General features: G+C 43.0%; 1 protein-coding gene across 1 annotated transcript; it reads right to left on the minus strand.

Moving 5' to 3' along the window:
• Positions 1–2,116: 2,116 nt before the first annotated feature.
• qpct (glutaminyl-peptide cyclotransferase) lies at positions 2,117–19,531 on the minus strand. The gene is made up of 7 exons (XM_088939016.1): positions 19,134–19,531; positions 7,806–7,952; positions 6,523–6,804; positions 4,060–4,227; positions 3,493–3,592; positions 2,882–2,998; positions 2,117–2,367 (listed from the first exon to the last, which is right to left on the minus strand). The coding sequence occupies exons 1-7, from the start codon at positions 19,329–19,331 to the stop codon at positions 2,222–2,224; spliced, it is 1,158 nt and encodes a 385-aa protein (XP_088795142.1). The 5' UTR covers positions 19,332–19,531; the 3' UTR covers positions 2,117–2,221.
• Positions 19,532–21,708: the final 2,177 nt, after the last annotated feature.

A 21,708-nucleotide genomic window follows, 5' to 3' on the forward strand; every position in this document is an offset into this window, starting at 1 on the left:
TGAGGCAGTCTGTTCATACTGTACTCTCACAAACCTTTGGGTAAAGTCTCCCGTTTGTGGTTTTAAACGCTCTCACTGTTTCTTCCAATAACTTTTTTCTCTGACTTGACTTGACTGATCACTGCCTTTGAGGATTTTAAATACAGGTCCCATTAGTTTGACTTATTTACTGAGAGTATTCATTTTTATGCTCTCAGTATGAACAGATATGTGCACTTACTGGATCAATCAATCAGCATGCCTTGTGTGGTCATCTTTTTCATTTCAAGTTGTGAAACCAATGCCTCCTTCGAATGCTTCGACACCCGACAGTCACTGGGTTGGGAACTCTTGACATCTTGTGGGAAGAAACTGTCTCACGAATTTCCAGGTTCAGAGACAGTTTCTTCCCACAAGCTGTCAGATTACTGAACTCTACCCCTACCACTGACACTGAGGTTTTTTATAAATTGTATGTTATTTAACTTGTTGCTGCTGCTGTTCTGTGTTGATGTTTTTGGTGATTCCTTAATGTCTCTGTATTGGAGCATACATGCAAATAAGCAATTAATTGCACTTGTGCATATGACAAATAAACTGAACTGAACTGAACTCTTCATGAAAGCTGTGAGGGTGAGCAGAAATGACCAAGTGAATCCCTGTAAAATGGCAGTAGAGTTCAACTCCAATTAGATTTAGGACTGATCACTTCCAAAGTAAAAAAAAAGAAATCTTGATAAATTTAAAAATAATGGAAGATTTTTTCTGAGCCAGGCATGGTAAAATATGATAGATTACCAGTGATTATTTTAGTCAGAATTTACAGCTTGTCACTGGTATATTCCAGTGGTTCTCAGAGCTGGTCCTGGAGTATTCTTGTGTCTGCTGGCTTTTGTTCCAGCTGGGCCCCTAATTAACAGTACTAATTAGTCGCTGTTATTGCACTCCTTGGTGGTTTAAGCTTTCTTGTGCATTGTCCTTGGTTTCAGTCATACCCCTGTTAAAGTGCATTATTTAAAACATCAGCACTTTACGTAGTCCCTCCTCAGCTTGCCAATTAAAAATTTGCTCCCATTTCTGACTGAATAGCTTTTAATAGTCGATTAATTAATAATGAACAGATTAGTGGGAATGGGGAATGACACTGTACTGGATAATCCCACAGTGAGTCAGTGTTTTCCCTTCTGCTTAGATAAATTGGTTATATTTCAGCTGGCGCACCTGAATGAGGGCGCTAATTGAAACTCACTCATGGGCATGAGTGGTTTCATACCATTTAGAAACGTCGCTCTGCTGTAAAAGAGCTGAAAGCAACCCAACAGGAAATTGAAATAAATTCGCCTGTTTGCTTTGACTTTAGTGAAAAAGAGAAGACAAAGGGGTCGCCAAGGATCAGGACTTAGAATCACTGGTAAATTGGATTTAGAATGTGTAAGTGGTGCAGTGGTTAGCACTGATGCCGTACAGCCCTGGGTTCAAGTCTGGACCTGGGCTGCTGTCTGTGGGGAGTTTGCAGGTTCTCTTCTTGGTCATGTGGCTTTTCTCCAGATGCTCCAGTTTTCTCCCATAGCCCAAAGACATACTGGCGCGTTAATTGGCTTGTACTTCTGGGGAAATGTGCCTGTGTGTGAATGTGTGAGTACGTGCATCTGTGGATCTGTGTCTGTGTTTTGTGTGCCCTGTGATGGACTGGCGTCCTGACCAGGGGGTATCCTGCCTTGCACCCATTGCTTGCTGGGACAGGCTCTGGCTCCCCCACAACCCTGAAACTAAAGGAAGCTTTGAGAAAATGGATGGATCCATCATAGAACATGAAACACATCTCACCACTGCATGATCACCATCCTTAGCCTATCAGTTTGAAAATGTCATAAGGTACATTCGTTCACAACTAGTGATAAAAATGTTCGTTAGGAAAGAGGACTTTCTTTGTACAATTTTGTCATTCTTGAAATGTAAAATTCTTTTCACTGTTAACTATTACTTGTCATAACAAGATCACTTTGCAGGGCAAGATGTCTATCTGTTAAAAGAACACTATGGTCTTTCACAGTGAAAGGACAGGCAGTTGAATAATGATACATATGGGACACAGCAAAGACAAATTCAGTATCGTCTGAGGGAAATACAAAGTAACTGAGTCCATAATATATGCAAATGTATTAAACAAACACATCCAGTAAATTCTGGAACAAATACAGTCCAAGTTCTTTATTCCTCAAGTGTCACTAGATGTTGTGTTTCACGGCTTGAGGTACTCCAGTATGAAGACCTGCATGATCTTCATCAGGTTCTCTATGGTGGGCTGGTCAAGGTTCTGTTCGTTGTCCTCGAACGTGTGCCACACAGAAGGGAAGGGTGTGGGGATCAAGTGAAGAATTCGGACCCCTGTACAAGAGAGAGCCGAGACCCACCATGAGCTGTCTTTTTAAAAATGCTGCCTGTTATACTTGAGCATGTCCTTCCTGGCATTGCTGTGAAACAAGCAGAGTTAGATACAATCCCAAAACAACAATGCAAAGTAAATCATAGTCTGTTAGTATTCATTTGTGACTTGGATGTTTCATTTGTCTTAGTGTTTGTCAGTTAGTGTTTGTGTTGTTCATTTGTCAGGCAAACACTGACACATTATGCAAGCAAGAGTTTACCTGCCAAGCCTTAAAGACTTTTTGAGCAGATATCACTTAAAAGAAGAGAAACTTCAGAATTTATATATATATATCTCATTTGTACTGTTACATGTTTACTAATCACATGCGAATGGTCTTCATGTGCTTATTGAAGTATATCTGCCAACATTTCATGAACACAGAGAGACAGAGATAGGTGTAATAAAGTGGGTGGGTGCTGGAGCAGCAGTACGACTGCAAATGAGCACACAGCTTAAGGGACAGACAGTTACCTCTGTTTAAAAAGGGCTTGTGGTCGTCCTCCACCAGCCCCACAGGCAGATTGGGCCAGAAGTACTCCACCTCCATGGGGTGGCTCTTGAGCAGCTTCATCCCGTGCAGCCTGCGCTCTGTCACACACACAGAAACCCACCCGGACCGTCACTCGAGCCCACTGCCGAGCCAAAGCAGCCCGTCTTCATAATCACGCAGAACGACCAGATTCAGCACTTCAGAGTGTGACCATCGCGGTTCAGTGGGGGCACCACCCCACCAATTCGTCCCACAACACCTGGGCACGAACCTGGGTCTCCGGCGTAACGCAACAAGGAACCAGCCGCATGAGCTAAAGGAGACCTCCCCCAGCCCAGGCGGCTGAGGACCCCGCTACGCGCAGGGAGGGCGATGATGTCACCGAGTCCGACCTAGCTCCGCTACAAGAGCACAGAGCTTAAATGCCACTAGAACACGTTCAAGCAAACGCAGGTGTGAGTGCATCAGGAATGCAGCACAGCGGTCTTATTACAAACAAACATCTGCCTTGCAGCCTGTCCGGACACACAGACACATCTGACGCTCATGTGATCATGTAAGGTCATCCTTCAGGGATTAAGGAGGGACCCACCTATGTTCTGCAGCCTGCTGAGCCACCTGACGGTGTTCGGAAACTGGCTGCCGAACCGTGGATTGGGAGCCCCAATTAAATCCAGCAGCACAAAGAGATCCTGATGGAACAGAATAAAAGTAAAAGCTGTGATTTACATAGCGAGGGATCTGTAGATATAGCTCTAGAGTGGGAGATTACAAGACAGACATGACCAGAGACTCTCATGATCATACAGTAACTAGGTGCCTCTGGCCAAATCCAATTCATACTACGTCTGTATCCTCTGTATCTCCTCTGTATACCTCATCTATATCTTCTGTCAGCAGCACAGCAATGCAGCCTATCTTGGAGACAAGACAGCACACAGCACACTTCTGGAGCCAGAAGGAGCAATTCATCATGCTACGTGCAGAGTCTAGTCTCCTGGTTAGACGTAATATTGGTCAAAACTAAAAGCACTCTATTGAGCATCCTGCTGCAGGCAGAGAAGACGAGGGGAAGCTGTTAACAAATGAATCAAGGAGAGGAAGTGCAGGTGAGTCTTCGGAGTGAATCGCGTGGCGGGAGACGTCCTGTTTGCCTTACAATGCCGTCCAGCTGGTTGGTGCCTTCGGAGGCGGGAGGGTGAGCAGTGTTCTCCATTCTCTGGGCCAAGTGCCGAGACCCGTACAGAGAGTCCGTGGAGGTCCACTGGTACAGAGCCTCCTCCCCGTCGAAGAAGATCAGCTGCAGGGAGAGGTCCGGGATCTCCGTCTTTCAGGAGAAAAATATGATTGTTTATCATCGGATGGGTGTTTAAAATGCTTCGATAGAATTTTACTTTTATACACTTCCCTGAGGGTTACAAGATGTATGCATACTGTAGCTCTTGTGGAAATATATTAACGAGCAAAGGTTTATTTCATGCTGAAAAGAAAAGAGAAGAGTCACAACGTTTCTGCTCTGGAGCCTTCTGCAGGCGCTACTTGAAATTCTCTCATAGATATGTTTGTGACCTCACATTTCTAGGTAACTTTTATGTTATATAAACTACATATGACAGTATGAAGAAATGTTTAGGCTGTTTTTGAAAAAAAAAACTATTTTTATACAAATTAGTTGGAGAAGTGAGAAAATCGGCTGCACTGATTTCTATATACTGTAGCTTCTTTTAAGTTTGCGCTGAGGTACAGTACCTGTATTTTCCAGACACTCTGCTTACAGCCTGAAGCGTTATATTTTTGACTACAGAGTGCTGCCACCTACTGGCCTTAAATATCCAATACATTTTTACTGTTCAACACCAGCGTGCAGTTAATTTCTTCTAATGATGAACAGTCTGTCAGAAGACCCTAGGATAGCTTAAACATTTTCATTTTAAAAATACTACACATGCAACTGCATTTATTACAAATAAAAACAGTTATAATTTATATCTACATGTCTCAGAGTACGGATTACTGACTGCCTTGGCTCCACATCAGAGCAGAATTAGAATTTCAGCTGAGGCTATATTGGGAAGCACCATGAGATCATTGGTTGTGGCAGAAGGTGTCATATAGTTGAATGTGGAGTTTTTCAGACAAGACTTATTAAGTTAAAGCCTTTCCCTAGTGAGTTCTGCAGTTCTGAAGTTCTGAGCCAAGTACAAATGTTTTTGGTTGAGATGAAACTCCCTCCTAAAGCCTAAGGCAGGCTGAGTCAATGAGCCACGAGGGTGTTTTTCTGTTTTTTTTCCCCCACAAACATACTTTCAGTAAAAAATGCTGTGGTTTCAGAAGTATTTTTTTCTTTTTCCAAAGCTAACTAGTCTTTTTTGCCCTCCTCTCCGGAACACTGTGTAGCTCTGTACTCTAAAGGAAGAGCAGAGAGCTGGAACAGGAGACGATTCTGAGAGAGAAACCTGTTTGTTTCTGTGTAGCCAGTGTCGCAGACTTCGGGATCAAACGAACACGCTGGTGGTATTGGTCACACAGCCCCCCGTTCTGTCCAGACACTTTCAGAGTGGGGTAAGAATCTCAAGAGGATCAGGAGGAAAAGCACTAAAGACCTCACAGGAAATATCTACAGGCTGCACTGGAGGTCAGACAGAGGCTGCACATGATTCCTTGCTGATCAGCCACGATCAGGGCTGATCAGTCACGATCACAATGTGACTGTGACTCATTTCCACGCTCAGTAAGAATTCAAGATACACAGAAGTTCCAGTAGGGATCTACATCAGCACGAAAGCTGTTCAGGAAAAACATAGGTTAATTCCACACTGAAAAGCCTAAACACAGCATTTCGGCCACTGAACCTTCTTCGGGTGGGAGAGTTACATAGAAGCACACCTCCGCACCTCCTCAACAGCCGAAACGTGTTTTTTCTTTTCTTTGACATTTCAGAAAGAAATTAACCTCCACAGGATGTTGACTTTAATGATCCACAGTGTGAATAGTTAGCTCTACAATCAAGAATCCTACAGATGGTAGGTGGGATCTATGGAGATGATTTAATGTCTATCGATTATGAGATATAACTGTTAGATCATTACAGTTTAATAAACAATATTATTTACACTTAATACATTTTAAAGTTAGTTAATACAAGGCTATATAAATATAAAGTCTACAATTTCATATTGAACTGCCGATTCGCATTGAGGGGTTATAACGAAAAATGTGAAATCCCAAAAATGTTTTAAAGTGACTGCAGGGTAACGCTTATTGAGATGCACTGAGATACCCTGGTCGCTTACACTTCTCAGAGCGTGGGAGACAGGGTGACGCAGAAACCCCGCCTAATCATAAGTGCAAAGTGTTCTAGCCTCTTCTCTTTCTACAGTGCAGGCCTGCACCACTCCACTTACAGCGTTCCCCCCATGCTGAGCCCTGTATCACCCGGTTGGGTTCAATCTTCAACTGTTTTGAAAAACTTTCCTTGTGCGTAAGAAGATGACGCTGACAGAGACCTGTAGGACCTGCTGGACAGCGCCCCCTGGAGGACCGGAGCTGGCCAGCCCTGCCGTCACGCCTCAGGCCAAACGTGTTCGAAATCTGTCAGGCCTGTGAGGCCCAGGGACCTCACCTTCAGTGCCCCTAACTCCTCATCCAAGGCCTGCGCCAGCTCCAGGAGCATGGCGCAGGGCACGGCAGAGTCTGTGGCCCCGATGAACTCCCGGCCGTGCCACTGCGGGGGAAAGTACTTGGAGTCGTAGTGGCAGGCCAGGACCAGGCGGCGCCGGGCCGAGGGGTTGAGGGTGGCGATGATGTTGGAAAAGGTCAGGTGTCCGTACGGGGTGTAAGCCTGGAACCTGTCCTCTTCTGTGTCCCAGCCGGCCTGGAGCGACCCCAGCCTATTTAGAATGTGCTGGAAAACAGTGGCGAGAGGCAGCTCACAGCACGTGGAGGGGGGGAGACGAGAGTCATGGTACCGGGCAGATATGAGAAACAATACAGGATAAGAAAACACAGTATAAGAAACCATGCCACATAAACAAACAAAACTTTGGTTTACAGTTGCGGCAAGAGGTGTATTAAGTAGATCGTTTCAGTAAAAAAAATCGAATGCAGGACCAGCTACAGACACCCACCTTTTTTATAAGTGCCTTGACCAAACAGGAATGACGAGAAGCTTTTCTTTGCATACTGCTCACTTATTTTGGCAGGGCTGTCCTACCACAGAGTCACTGCTGCTGCTGCTACTACTCAAAAAAACGTACGTGGGCTCAGTCAGACAAGAAAAACACAGATTGTTCTCTCGCCACTAGGGAATTCTAGGATTACTCCTCCGACACAGGCACTGAGCTGCGGGGAACAGTCAAACTTAAAATATGCGAGAAGGCCACGTGGTTACCGTTAATCCATCCCTTTTCTAAAGCCACTTCACCCAATTCAGGGTCACGGGGGGGAGCCAGAGCCTGTCCTGGCTCAAGGCAGGGTACACCCTGGACAGGACGCCAGTCCACCACAGGGCACACACAGACACAAACACACACACACCAGGGCCAGTTTACACAGAAGCCAATTAACCTACCAGTAGCGTCTTTGGACTGTGGAAGGAAAGCGGAGCACCTGGAGGAAAGCCACACAACCACAGGGAGAACACAGAAACTCCAGACAGAGAGCTCTCCGGGTCTGGGATTAATCCCATGGCCCCAGCGCTGTGAAGCAGCAACACCAGCCACTGCACCACCAAGCCGCCTGTTTACCATGAATCGTTTGGAAGATGAAATCAATATTAATATAACAATCTGAATAATGTTAGTGCTACTGTTGGCCCTGTACTTTTCACTCTGCCACAGGGCGGGCTGAGGAATTCCGTAGAAAACCCGTTCTCCCGGATTGCGCGGGGCCCTGCGTGGGACTGACCTGGCGCACAGTCTCGCTGCCTGCGGACCCTGGATACCGCTGGACGAGCATAGGCCGCAGGTCTCCCTCCCACATGCGCGTGACGTCCAACTGGGACAGCACGCGCGCGATCTCCGCAGGGCTCAGGACTCTCGGCTTGTGGTAAAGCTGGAGAACCAAGGAAGAGAAGAAAAAAATAGCCGGAGGGACACTCAAAACTTTCAAGAGCCCTGAGGGCGCATCAGTGAAAACGTTCTAGTGATCAGGCTGATGTCACGGACGTCCAAAGGGACTAACCGTGGAGAGCAGGAGAGCGGAAAAAGACCCATATGCGTAGCGGCGAGACGGGAAAAAGGCCCGGGCTCGTTAGTGCAAAGAGTTCAGGAGTGCCGTATAGAAACCTGTGCCCTCAGGGAGCGGATGTGGGGCGACCTGGTGCTAGGCGGGTCTCAGGACATCCGAACGTCAATGCTGAGCGAGGGCAGAGTGCAAGACCCGGAAATATATAGCCCAAGGGAAAGAGAGGGACCAGAAGGACAGCAGGCAGGAAACTAGGGACAGGACAGAGAAGGAGCACCCTCTGGCTGCAGAGGGCGTGACAGCTGAAGGACATCCCGATTCCACACAGGCTGGATTTCCACACGTTCCGGCTCCGGGAGTCTGTATTGACCGACAACCTGTTCTTTTCCCACTTGACTAGGATTTAGTCATCAGCTTTAATTTAAAATGGAAACTACAACGAGCATCTGGAACTAATAAAAAGGGGGGGGGGGAACATGTAAATACATCCACATAAATTACAGTATGTCGAATGGCAGTTTTGGAAAATGTAGCATTGTAAATTGAGTATTTTAAAGATATTTAGTCCATGACAGTTTAAATAAGGAATTACAATGTAAACCTAAATCCTAAATTTGTCTTAGTTCCATAGGCTCCTCAGTTAAAATGTAACTTACCTTCTTCAAAGTACTCAAGACTTTCAGCCTTTCCTGTTACTTTGCAATGAATCCTGCTGTGGTTAAGTAAGTAATATGTGATGGGATAAAGACCTTCCTTCACTGTAAGGAACTTACACGGCAATTATGATTGTTGCAATTACCACCATCCCTGAGCTCAGACATCAGTTACAATGAATTGTGAACCGCATTCTTAAATGCAGGACATTTAGTGTGCACCTACAGTGTAATTAACTTACATCTTAATGTTTTAAACAGATGCGATGCTGACTGAGTCTCTTTCCCAGCTCTGAAAATGTGTCAGCCTTAGATTGGTCCTGGATTCAGTCCTAGTTTCCAGGTCAGGAATCCCGATGCGCTCTCTGATTCAAACCTTGCATTTGAGGCTGTTTTCTGTTAACATTTTTCCACCTTCACAACAGTACTCATATCCTTTCACATCTTTCCCACTATGATACAAAAGAGGAAATGCTTTTGTCTTCCCTGGGTTTGATTATCTGTAATGCATCGCTTGCGACTCTTTCCATTCATGAAACATAATTCAAATTTCTGCTGTTCATATTTAAGAGCTTGAGCGCTTTGGCTCCTGACTGTATTTGTGAACTGCTAACTCCCTGAATACCTACAGTACATGTCGTTTCCGCTCTTGGCCTTAATTCAACCCCCCAAACGGGGCTCTGATAAATGGGAGACTGTACTTTCTGTTCTGTTACTCCAAGGCAGAGAAATGATCTCCCAGCTCACGTCAGTAGGCACTTTCCAATCGCACTTTTATACTCTAGTGCAGTGGTGTTAAATTCATTTGCTGTGGTGGGCCAAATTTAATTTAAATGTACTTTGACCATTCATAATATAAATGATAATAAATACTAGGCACCACCTTTATATAGTATTATCAATGGCATTTTGTGTTTTTGGTGTTTATTGTATAACCAGGGGCGCATGGTGACACAGTGCTTAGCATTACTGCCTAGCAGTGCTGGGACCCCGGGTTTGATTCCTGGGGTGCTATCTGCGTAGAGTTTGTTCTATGCTCTCGTTTTGGAAGTGAGCTTGCAAATTTTTCCGAGCTTTTTGTTTTAATAGCACTGGCGGTAACAGCATCTGCAAATAATTGTGCTGTTTATTTTAAATCAGCTGTTTGTGTGACATGCTGATCTCTTTTCTCAAGTAAATACAGGAATTCTATGGGAACCCATGTGATCCACTCAGCTCGCCTGCCATTACCCAGAATTCCGAGGTGGTTTTCTTCATTACTTTTCAAGGAGGGGCAGAAAAACACTCGACAAGGTTTCTCAACTCCTGTTCTGACGACAACATTCATGCTGGTTTCACAGGTCTCCGAAGTGCCCCGAAGAAGTGGGAAAATCCGTCAAACTGCACAGGTTACACCTATAATTAGCTAAATTACAAGATATGCAGGAATGAAAACCTACATCAGTGTGGTTGGGGTTTGGGAATACAGATGAAAATGAAAAATGCCCACAAAAAATTGAAGGAAGAGTTAATTAATGCTTTGGCTGGATAATCATTGGGTAGGTAAGTTAGGGAAGAGGGTATAGCGAACTTTGTTGACTCCCTCTAAACTGTGCTTGCCATATCTATCCGTGACTTTCACAGGTATCTCTCAACATCAACACAGTGCCTCTGGAAACAGGTTAAAATTATTTCGGAAAAATAAAGCTATTGAAACACCATAAAGGAAATATATGGAAGAGACACTATAGAAATATAATGTACTGCAAATTTGCACTGTAGAAAATTGCAATAAAATGAAGAGATGCAAAATGCAATTTAATGGATAATCCTTTATCCATAAACTGATGTAGTTCCATGACTGTTAACTTGCTCCCTGAAAGACCATTAGAGGTCTTTGTCTTGTGTACAGGGACCATGGTAATACTTGAAACAAGTCCAAATATACAAAGAGAACAAAACTTCAACTACATCCCACAATCTTATTTGATTTTTTTTGCCTTATGTACAATGCAGACAGATGTGTAAACAAATATGACTCACATCGGAATTTTAACTTTAAATTATTGATCCACTTGTACTTCTAAGTAAAGTACACCGGTCAGATTCTGAGACAAAGAATGCCAAAATTGTGATTGAAATGTTTTTGGCCGCTAATCCTATTAAGTACTGTGTCTATCTTTTCTAATTAAACATGATTTGACAAAGCAGACCCAATTTGGAATAGCAAATTGTGTGTTTTTTGCTCGTACAGTTGTTTGCCTGTGAACCCTGTGTCCGCACACGGGAGTGAATGAGAAAGAGGAAGACTCCTAAGACCTCACTCGTCTGCTAACATGCTACAGGCAACACATTCCTGACTGGAGTACAGCATATCCATCACTGAGAGCACCGCAAGACCCGGCCCACTAACTCCAAGCGATCCTTGGAGCTGCTCAGCCAGGTTTGTGCTGCTGCATGGGAGACTCCAGTCCCAGTCGGCCAGTGACATGACCCAGACTCAAACCCCCGGTCACAGGCAGCAGCCTGTGCTCTCCTTGACCAGCTGAGCCACCCTGAGGAGACCCCAGATGATTTTGGAAGGAGACACTATCTTTAAATCCCTTTTGGAAGAACAAACATGCAAGAAAACAAAAAAGAACTTGGAGACCAAATTAAATTAGCTCTAAAATGTCATGGCTTTCGATTCAGTGACCTTAAGTGTCTCTGCCCTTATAACGTGGTAACTCGTTAATGATAAAAAAAAATTATCCACCTGTCTTCTAACTGATTCTTCCAATTCAGGGTCGTAGGAGACCTGGAGTCTATTCCAGCAAGCAGCGGGTGCAAGGCAGGTTATAAAGCACTTCACACAACAAAAAAACACAGTATCACTGAAATAATGGTGCATGCATTACACTGAAAATGAATCTAAAGCAAAACAAAGCGAACTCTCTTCCAATATGTATATGCTGATACCACGTACTGTATGCTCATCTAAGCTACTGTATTTTTACAATCCAATATCCTCTCCCACACAGAGCTGCAGCCTGTCTCTGCGCTCCTGTTTGTTTTGCACTTGGTAGACATCAACACACATCAGAATGTTGGCTTTCCTGCGCAGCAAATCACTAAACCACAAGCTAAATTGTGAAACTAATTTGCAGTTTCTTAAAGCTGGAAATATTCAAATCTAGATTTGGTGCTTTTAGAGAACAGCAGTGTCGTTGTCCAACTCGTTCATTCTTGTTCTTGAGAAGTGACTCAGTGCAGAATAAAACATTTTTGAGGTTTTCTAAAAGTGCACTTTTACAGTGTGAAGTTTTGCAACATGTGCTAGTGTTCTGGGCACACTACTGTTGTAGGGTTACGCTGATGTGAAAATAATTACAATCCTTCCATTAAGAAAGGTTTTTCCGATGTATTCAGATAACAGTGTGCTAGCATCATCGCAGATTTAGAGGGTGCAAACCAGCAAAGATAAAACTGAGCAATATTTCCTTCAGCATATGGGCTGATATAATCATAAATGTCACATCACATAACATGCAGTAAAATTACAAGCTAAAACTTACAAGCACTTTGGCACAGATATATGATAAATAGAATCCTACTGTCAAACAACTTACACAATATTGGAGATGTTTTTATATAGCATGAATTGTTCAACCTCAGGCATAGCTCTATCAGAAACTGTTTCATTTAATTTCATAAAGTAACTTGTGAAAATACACTCAGGACATTTAAAGGTAGAAGTAACAAATATTTATCTCACTACATCTTAAATGTTCCCCATCTGACAGTATTAATCTAAATAATGTAGATGTAGCCTTTTTTCGGATGAAAAAGTATCTTAATTACGTTATGACAATTCTCAAAAAGTAGTCTTTTAGTAATCTTTTCAAAGTAAACGAGATTACTAGGGATGGAAATACTTGTGAAATCCAAAGAGCAAGGGAGTTAAGCAGGAAACACTTGAGAGAGCAACAACATTTCTTTTTTTTTCTCTACAGAAGGGCCTGTAACCCTTTTATGTCTGATGAATGAGCTCCACAAAACTCTCTTGTAATCCTCTCCTACATTTAGAAATAGTCTGCTGTAGAACACTGTAATCTATCTCATTCTGTTTCACCAGCCTGAAAGGCCCAATAATTAAGCTTATCTCCTGGTCTCCGACTCAGATGTTTACTCTGTTTTGTAGTCTAATGAGCTCTGCTGAGTCGTGCAATGTTTATCTTTGGTTATTGTTTCAAGTAGGCAAAGTCACCTCATGTTGGTAGTCACTTTGTCTAGGAACAAGACACTAGAACCCGGTCCATCATGTCAATTGCGCAGTGTGTATCTCAGGTTTAGAAAGATCAGAGAGACGGACATAAAGTTGCAGAAATGGATTCAGATGCTGGGCAGGGTTGTTATTTCATTGCACACTAGTGCTCCTCTGTTATGTATGATCAGTGGACAGCACACATGTCAGAACTTGTTTGTGGATCTTGACTCAAATATGTCTAATGGCAAAAATAAAATCAGTCAGATTGGAGACAGGGATCAGCTCAATTCAATCTCACCAATCACCCGGACCACGTTTGTGACAAACATTCAGTCCATTAAAAATGTTGTAACCTAGCTGAAGAAGACATCATACAACCTAACTTGTTAAATTAATATTTGTGTAGAAATTTTATGCAGCCATCTAATGTCTATTGCTTAATGTTTTGCCAGTAGAGCGAGAAAAATAAGAACAGTAATTTTACCACTTGTGGTTCTGCTTCTGTTCATCTATACCTGATGTCTAGCAGCTCCTTAGTTAGGGCTTTCAAGTCTGTTTTGTAAAAACACAGAAAATGGGACACAGCATTTAGACATAACGTGGTAGTACCCCACACCAGCACAGAGGTCTGTCTCTGTAAGCAGAGTCACTGTAGTATTTTTCCTGCCATTATTCTGTCTTGGCTGGAGTCACGATCTTGCTCACTGACTGCCAGCACAGCACAGACATGATCCAGCACTCACACAGCCTCACTCTGTTTGAAGCACAGGCTCTGCTCAGCTGACTGCTGGGTGAGAAATCGATTTTAGATTTTTTTTTACCACAGTTGCCCACCAGCTACTATACTTCTGTATAGAGTTCATTTTTATTTTTATTGCCTCATATTCTGTATCATATCTGCCACATACAGTAATATGGTCATGTTTCGACTTCCAAAAGCCTTGGATGCCAATGTTCATAAGGTGTTATACACTGTATGAGCACGCATAGGGGCGGAGCGGTGGCACTGTGGCTAAGGATCTGCGCCTGTGGCTGGAAGGTTGCCGGTTTGTATCCCGCGGCCGGCAGAGGAATCCTACTCTGCTGGGCCCCTGAGCAAGGCCCTCAACCCCAACTGCTCCAGGGGCACCCTATAAATGGGTAACCCTACGCTCTGACCCCAAGCTTCTCTCCCTGTCTGTGTGTCTCATGGAGAGCAAGCTGGGGTATGCGAAAAGACAAATTCCTAATACAAGAAATTGTATATGGCTAATTAAGTGATCTTATTTGCATGAAAAAAATTAGCCCTTAAACAGGTACTTGACTCCAGCCAAGACAGAATTAGCCCATAAACAGGTACTTGGGCCCACCTGAAAGCAGAGAGGGTGCCAGCACGTCACGGGAGGAGGAAGTATCTGTAGAAGACCCTGTGTGGGGAGAACTTACAAACTCCATACAGAAGGCTCCCCAGGCTGGGATCAAACCAGGCTGGGACCCCAATTCCAAGAGTCAGCAGCACACCCTGTGCCTACACCACACCAGCAAAAACAGAAGTCATGTCATTTGCCAAACCGCTTTGTACCATACGGTGTCGTTGGAAGCCAGAGCCTACCCGGGAAGCAACGAACGCAAGGCAGGCTACACCATGGATGGGACGCCAGTGCAGGGCAAGTGCCAATCATTCATGGGGACAATTTGGAGGAAACGAGATAACTCCCTACTTCTCGAGAAATCACCGGAGATTTTTAATGACCACTGAGAGTCAGGACCTTGGTTTAACGCCTCTTCCGAAAGATGGCGCCCACTACAGTATAGTGTCCCCGCCACTATACTGGGGCATTAGGACCCACACAGACCACAGGGTGGGCACCCCCTGCTGCTCCCACTAACACCACTTCCAGGAGCAGCCATAGCTTCCCAGGAGGTCTATAATCCAAGTACTGACCAGGCTCACACCTGCTTAGCTTCAGTGGATTGCAAGTTGAGAGCTGCAGGGTGATATGGCTAATGGCATCAAAACAGAAGTATAAAAACTACATTAGTTCTAAATTAATTTGCTTCCTTTAAAAGGCAGTTGAAAAGTCAGTCCTTTCTTCAAAATCAATAGTAAAATTGAGCCAGAGGACCCAGAATTCAATGGCATTTTCCCCTAGTTTTAGGGAAAACGCAATTAAAATCTCTTTCATCTGGTTTGTGATTCACTGCAACTAAAACAGCAAACAGGAGGCTGGTCCTCACACAAAGCATCGTGGGAGCCTGATGACAGCTGCTCAACTCTGGTGTGGAAGCCTGTACCAGTACCACTTAGTATGTTAGGATGATTTTAGGTGAACAGAAAGAAACACATGTTTTCTGCCTGAAAGTGAGAAAAGGGGTATCCTTATTATAGATATCTTAGTGCAATACGAAAGGCATTAGCCTCATCTGGATTCATCAGTTAAGGTGAAAGAAAACTGGATAAGGTCAGTAAATTTGACCACCCTTTCTCACATCTGCCCACGGGTTAAAATGAGTAGAGGTACAAATATAGTATATTAACAGGATCAATTCTTTTTTGTTTTAACAGTTTTGTGGTCACAGGTGATTCGTTGTTCCGGTAGGTACCCCTGAATGGTGCAATGTGAACGGTAATTTGATAGATTAACTGCATTTATCAATAAGAAGACAGATGAGCGCAGTACAGTTCAGCTAAATTCAGACTTTATCCCTGGAAACATCATCTGTTCAGAAATTCTGATTTGAATTTTTACTTCTATTTCTGAATATTTCCAATTTTTGTTTCCCTAGGAGTGGTCAAAAATCATTCTACCATAAATACGAAATGTTTGTCTCATTTGTGATGGACTGCATCACCTCCGGCTAAAAGAATCAGCATGACAGAAGTTATTCCTAAATGACAACAATTAAGGATTGCCATCTTAAATATTCCCCCCAAGAAATTCCATGCAATAACTCAAAATAAAGAGAAAACACTATCAGGCTCATGCTGAATGAAGGCAGCTATAAACAGGTTTATAATCTAGACAGCCTACTAGATTAAGACCTTAGACAAGTCAAGAAACAATTACATCAAGAATAATAATAACAACATCTTGTTGTAAATATTTAATACATTGTATTGTGTGACAATTTTAAAACATGAGAGTGAAGAGAACACGTCATTTCAATGTCGCAAAGGAACAAGTAAAGGTTTATTCCAGGCTGAAAAGAGAAGAAAAGAAACAAGGTTTCAGCTGAGGAGCCTTCTAACACACCCGAAGGAGCTCCCTACTTGAACTTTAAGGTCTGTCAGTTGATTGTACTATGTTCATGTTTTTGTTCTCATTCTGAGTTAGGTGCCATTGCAAAGACAGGCAATGTCCCTTGCTGTGATTCTGGCTGATTAATTGGTTTCAGGATTGATTCCTAGGCCAGATGTTGTTTTCATCATCTTTTCCTTGTCCTCTCCCCCCTGTCACTCATTTCATGGGCTCTGACGTCTTATAGTTTCTTATATGTCAGTGCATATGCTCTTATGAAAGAGAACATGGCAGAAAACAGCAGAAGAGGCTGGTTGTCACACCTTTTGCCCAAAGCCCAGACCAGTAAGAGACCAGAATTGGATGAGGGCGAAGCAGTCGTTAAGATCCCGATGGTTTGAATGCAGTACATGAAAGACTAAAGGCTCAAAGTTCAGGAGCTATAAATACACAGATCTGTAATTGGTAGATCAATGCTGAAGGCAGTATGCTGCCATAGCAACGGGACACAGCGAAGAGAGCATCAGAAACAGCTGCTTGAAGATGGCAGGATCTATGTTATATTGGAGGGTGGGAAAAAAAGAAACCAGACACAGTAAGAATGCATCACAAAGTGAATATGTTTTTTTTCTAAGTGCCACAGGCTCAGACAGACCCTTTCAAGATTAAGAAATGTTGAGTTTGATGAAATATTTGTGCAAGGCACTTTGAAGCATTTGAGAATGAGGAAGAGCTATAAATCTTCATGATCAAAGGATCTCCTCAAACCCGTTGGGATGATTTTCGAAGGGATGTGCTCCAGAAGAGAACCTGGAATGACGACTTGTACTGAGTGTACCACTGCCTGGAATCTAACAATGTTGTTGTGAGCACACACTATACAATTCATATGAATTGTTTAATCAGTTATCTCCCATTTTATTTCAGGGTTTTCTCATTTGGAAGGTGGATAGGGATCTGCTGAGGTAGCACAGAGTTCCGCTCAGTTCAGGCCAGTGCCAGACCGTGCCATGATACTGCTGCTCACTCAGAGAAGCGCTCTGACCCGCCCACGTGTCTTGTGACCTATAAGCACATTCTACGATTATAGCACACAGATTTAGGAAAACATTTTGGTTTGCAATTTCACCAATCACTCCATACATTATATGACAGATTATACTTAACATACACCACTTCATATTTTGGAAGTTTACACAGCCAGGAGATTTTGGATCTCGATACAACGCATAAGTTGTAAACTGCAGCCACCAACATATTATCCAAGTCGTGCTACCTAAAGTCACAACCACCTATCAGGGAACTGGTATTAGGGAATTAATGGTGTAGGTTTCGACAACTTTTTATAAGACTGAACACTGCGGTGTTTTTTTAATTAAAACGAACACTGACAGTAAATGACTGTATTTTCATCTTGTGCCTTGAAATAGCACAGACAATACCAAACTCTAATTATAGATGGCGAGTGGTTTAAGAAAAAAAAACGCTTTCTCACTATTGAAACACTATTGAAAATAAACCTCGGAAAATGGCATTCACATGAGAATAATGTGCGAGATATCCTATATGTCCTGTTTTTTTTTTAAGTAGAAGACCAGACATCAACGTTGTTATCCACCCTGTATCGCAGACCGAATACTAAACAGTTAAACACTCTGCGATTCCGTTTGGTTTCGCAACTGCTTTCAAGACTAGTTCCGTTCAAGGTTGTGAAAGGTAAATGAAACCATGTATTGGAGGCAAAAACATTAATTGAACTGTTTTTGTCGTAGTGTGCTAGAATAACCTTACCCATTTATAGCCGCACTGGGTGCAATACTTGTAAACAAGTGCATTATTTTCCTACAGTGTAACTGGCTACGGGTACTGGACCCGATCCATGCCATTCAAAGATACACGAAGTCTATCAAGCACGAAGATACCAGAGGATACAGTGGAAAAGTTCGGTAATGTTCATTTAAAACCAAGAACATGAGACACTTCTTTCTGCACAGGGTTGTGGGAGTATGGAACTAGTTATTAAAGTTATGTTACTGAAGATCGTACCCTGGCTTTTTTCATTAAATACCTGGATGATATAATCTGATCAATTAGCTACTAAATATCACGCGCTGGCTAGAATGGCCGAAAGACCTCTTTAATTGTGTTCTTTACCTTTTATATACTGCACACTTTTAAGAGTTTTTTTTTATCTTTACAGTAATATTTTGTATTGTGCTAAAGTATAACAACACCTGTGAGGCGATCTGAATAAAGGATCATCATATAACAACTCAATAATAATAATAATAATAATCGCTCGAAAAAGACTAGACTCGATTTTCTTTTTCCCTGATCAAAACCCAGGTGTCGGACTGCCTCGATAACCTTCTGAAGATTGCTACAACCAGCACAATAATATGACTAAATCTATTATTAAAAAAAAATGTTATTAAAATTATTTATCGCTTTACGATTTGACTTAAATAAATATTTGGTCAGTGGTACCCATGACTGTAAAAGCGCTAGAGCGGAAAGAGTTAAAAACTCCCACGACTGAAATTTAAATATGGATTCTTAAGGAATCTTGCACATACAAGTCAAAACCACCAGCTGTGCAGAAAGAATACAGCCAAACGATTTTTTTTATCAGTCACTTTTATAAAATGACCAAGAATGTCCCCCACAATCGATGAAATTTAAAAACTGAAGGACAGACAAACACTCGCAGTTGACAAGGAAGACTTACATGTTTATCGATCTTTTAACTTCAACATACACTCGCTCAGATGGGTTTACCTGATTATAGTTACAAGAACATTTAGCTGCCAAATCAAACAATGAATTAAAATGAACTAAATTGCATCTGGTCATATCGCATATTTATGCAGTTACTAGAAATGCATTCTAAGAAATCTTCACATTTGAACACACTGGCATAAAGCGACTTGTTAATATGTTAAGTGAACTGTACCTTTTCCTGGGTCCATGCTACTTTGACAGCCTGCCCGCTGGCTTCACTGAAGAACGTCGCGTAAAATCCCAATACCAAGAGGAAATACATGTCTGAGGTCTCGCACAGTCCAGACGTCTCCGTGCACTGAGCAGTACTCTCGGCTCCTACCGTGCAGTCCCGATCCCTCTCATCCGTCTGTCTGCACTCCGTGATCATGTGAGCAACACAAGGGAGGACCCGGGGCACCTCTCCGCGCGTCACGGTTCACCCTGACCCTGGAGACACCGCGCAGTAGCACCTGGGGGGGAGACGCGTCCGTCCCTGGAGTGAGAGAGTCTTCGTCCTTTTAGAAAACCGTGACATGGTCTTTTGTGATATCTCAATGTCCCCCCCTTCTCTTGCAATACACAGTCTTCAAAAACTCACCATGTTATACTACGCAAATATGCTGATTATGTTCTAATCATTGCTGTCAAAAACGAATCACTACTGTAAAAACACCCATTTAAATTCACTATCTTTTTCCATTTAAGTCCACCACTTTGCTGTACAGTTTCTGTATGGTAAACAGAACAGTTCATGTTCAATTTCTCTTTACACAAATACCTTTTTATTTCTTCAGCTTGTGGTGTTGTTCGGTGACGCACACTTGCCGAACTTAGCTGGTGGTTTTGCGAATACGCCAGGTTTAGGAGCCAGCATAGGAAGATTAGAAGCCCACCTTGGCTGCAGAGTCAGATATATTGATCCTCTATCTCCTGGTAACAGCCTCATCACCAGCAACAGTTTGTTTATCTTTATTCCAATTCACATAAATGGAATAAGGTATCAAAAGATTAGAATACATTAAAGAGGATGTAAGCAACAAAGTACAGTGTATTTGTAGTAGTTTATTTATTTTCCATTAATTTACTAACAGTAGACTTTCCCACATACCTGGCAGTGTACTGTACATTCATATTCGAGAGTTTTTGCACTGGGAGTGCAGCAAGGAAGCACATTACAGTGCCTCTTCATCACAGACCACTCTCCTGTCTGGAGCTCAGATTCCTGGTGCACAGATGGGGTTCTTCTCAGCGATGATCACTGCTTGCCTGCCCTTGGGACAGCAGCGTACCTGAAGCTGAATGCTGCTTACAGTACTAGTCCAGCTACAGCCTCCCCAGTAAGGGTTAACAGAACCACCAGGCTACATCTGGAGGCAGACAGCCTGTCTGACACAAACAATGCCTGCCTGTCTGAAGCACACTCATCTTGCCAAAGATAAGGTCAGGGAAAAAAAAGCCAAATTCCATGACCTGAAAACGACCGTACAGGTTAGAGTAGTGCTTTTTGAGCAAGATGAAAGCAATAACCAACAAGACAGAGAACATGCCGACCTGCTGCCAATAGGTAAAAACCAGTGCACTGCATGTGTAAACTCTAAGTGTACATATGAGTGTGAAAGGGCTTTTAACCATTCTGCCTCTGAATATTTTGCATACTTCTTGTAATTTTCCTAAACCTTTACGATGCTGCAGTGTAGTCCAGTGTATAGTGTTTGGCCAGATGTAGGAGATATAATTACAGTTCTTCCACAGTCAGACACAATAACAGCCACTTCCGGTAAACTTAACTTGAAAGACTGAGAGAGAGCTCGCCTCGAACTAAAAGTTTACATAAACTTAAACCACAGTTGTGAGAGTTTCATTTTACAAAACCATACTTCCTGTATATCACAACATCAACAAAATTCTTAAACATTCCTTTAAAAATGCAATCAAATGTAATATGGCCAGTAGCCATAATACTCTGCAACTCACAACTGGCAGCCCCACTGAAGCTCAGCAGGTGTGAGCCTGGTCAGTACCTGGATGGGAGACCTCCTGGGAAAAGGAAAAGGTTGCTGCTGGAAGAGGTGTTAGTGGGGCCAGCAGGGGGCGCTCACCCTGCGGTCCATGTGGGTCCTAATGCCCCAGTTTAGAGATGGGGACACTATAGTGTAAACAGGCACCGTCCTTCAGATAAGATGTAAAACTGAGGTCCTGACTCTCTGTGGTCATTAAAAATCCCAGGGGGCTTCTTGAAAGGGGTAGGTGTGTTACCCCGGTGTCCTGGCCAAATTTCCCCCTGGCCTTTATCAATCATGGTCTCCTAATAATCCCCGTCTCTGAACTGGCTTCATCACTCTGCTCTCCTCCCCATTGAGAGCTGGTGTGTGGTGAGCGTTCTGGTGCACTATGGCTGCAGTCGCATCATCCAGGTGGGGCTGCACACTGGTGGTGGTGGAGGGGATCCCCATTACCTGTAAAGGAATGGGGAGTGGAGTGGAGTGTCCAGAAAAGCACTATATAAGTGCAAGCAATTATTATTAATAATATCCTTTATATAATTAAGACAATCTAAGACTTTAAAATCTACAAGGTCCACTTGCATTTCCCTGGCCTGGGACCCACCTTCCATCTTCTCCTCATTGAAATCTCAATTTACATGGTCTTTTTGTAACAGCACTGTTGCCAAAATGTATGTACAGTAATACTGGACCCCATGCGATAGAGAGAGAGAGAGAGAGAGATGGGTATATTTAGTCAAGTCGAGGGATCAGGAAACCTAG

Source organism: Atractosteus spatula, chromosome 2 (genome assembly GCF_055471065.1).
Source record: "Atractosteus spatula isolate fAtrSpa1 chromosome 2, fAtrSpa1.hap1, whole genome shotgun sequence".
NCBI classification, from domain to species: domain Eukaryota; kingdom Metazoa; phylum Chordata; class Actinopteri; order Semionotiformes; family Lepisosteidae; genus Atractosteus; species Atractosteus spatula.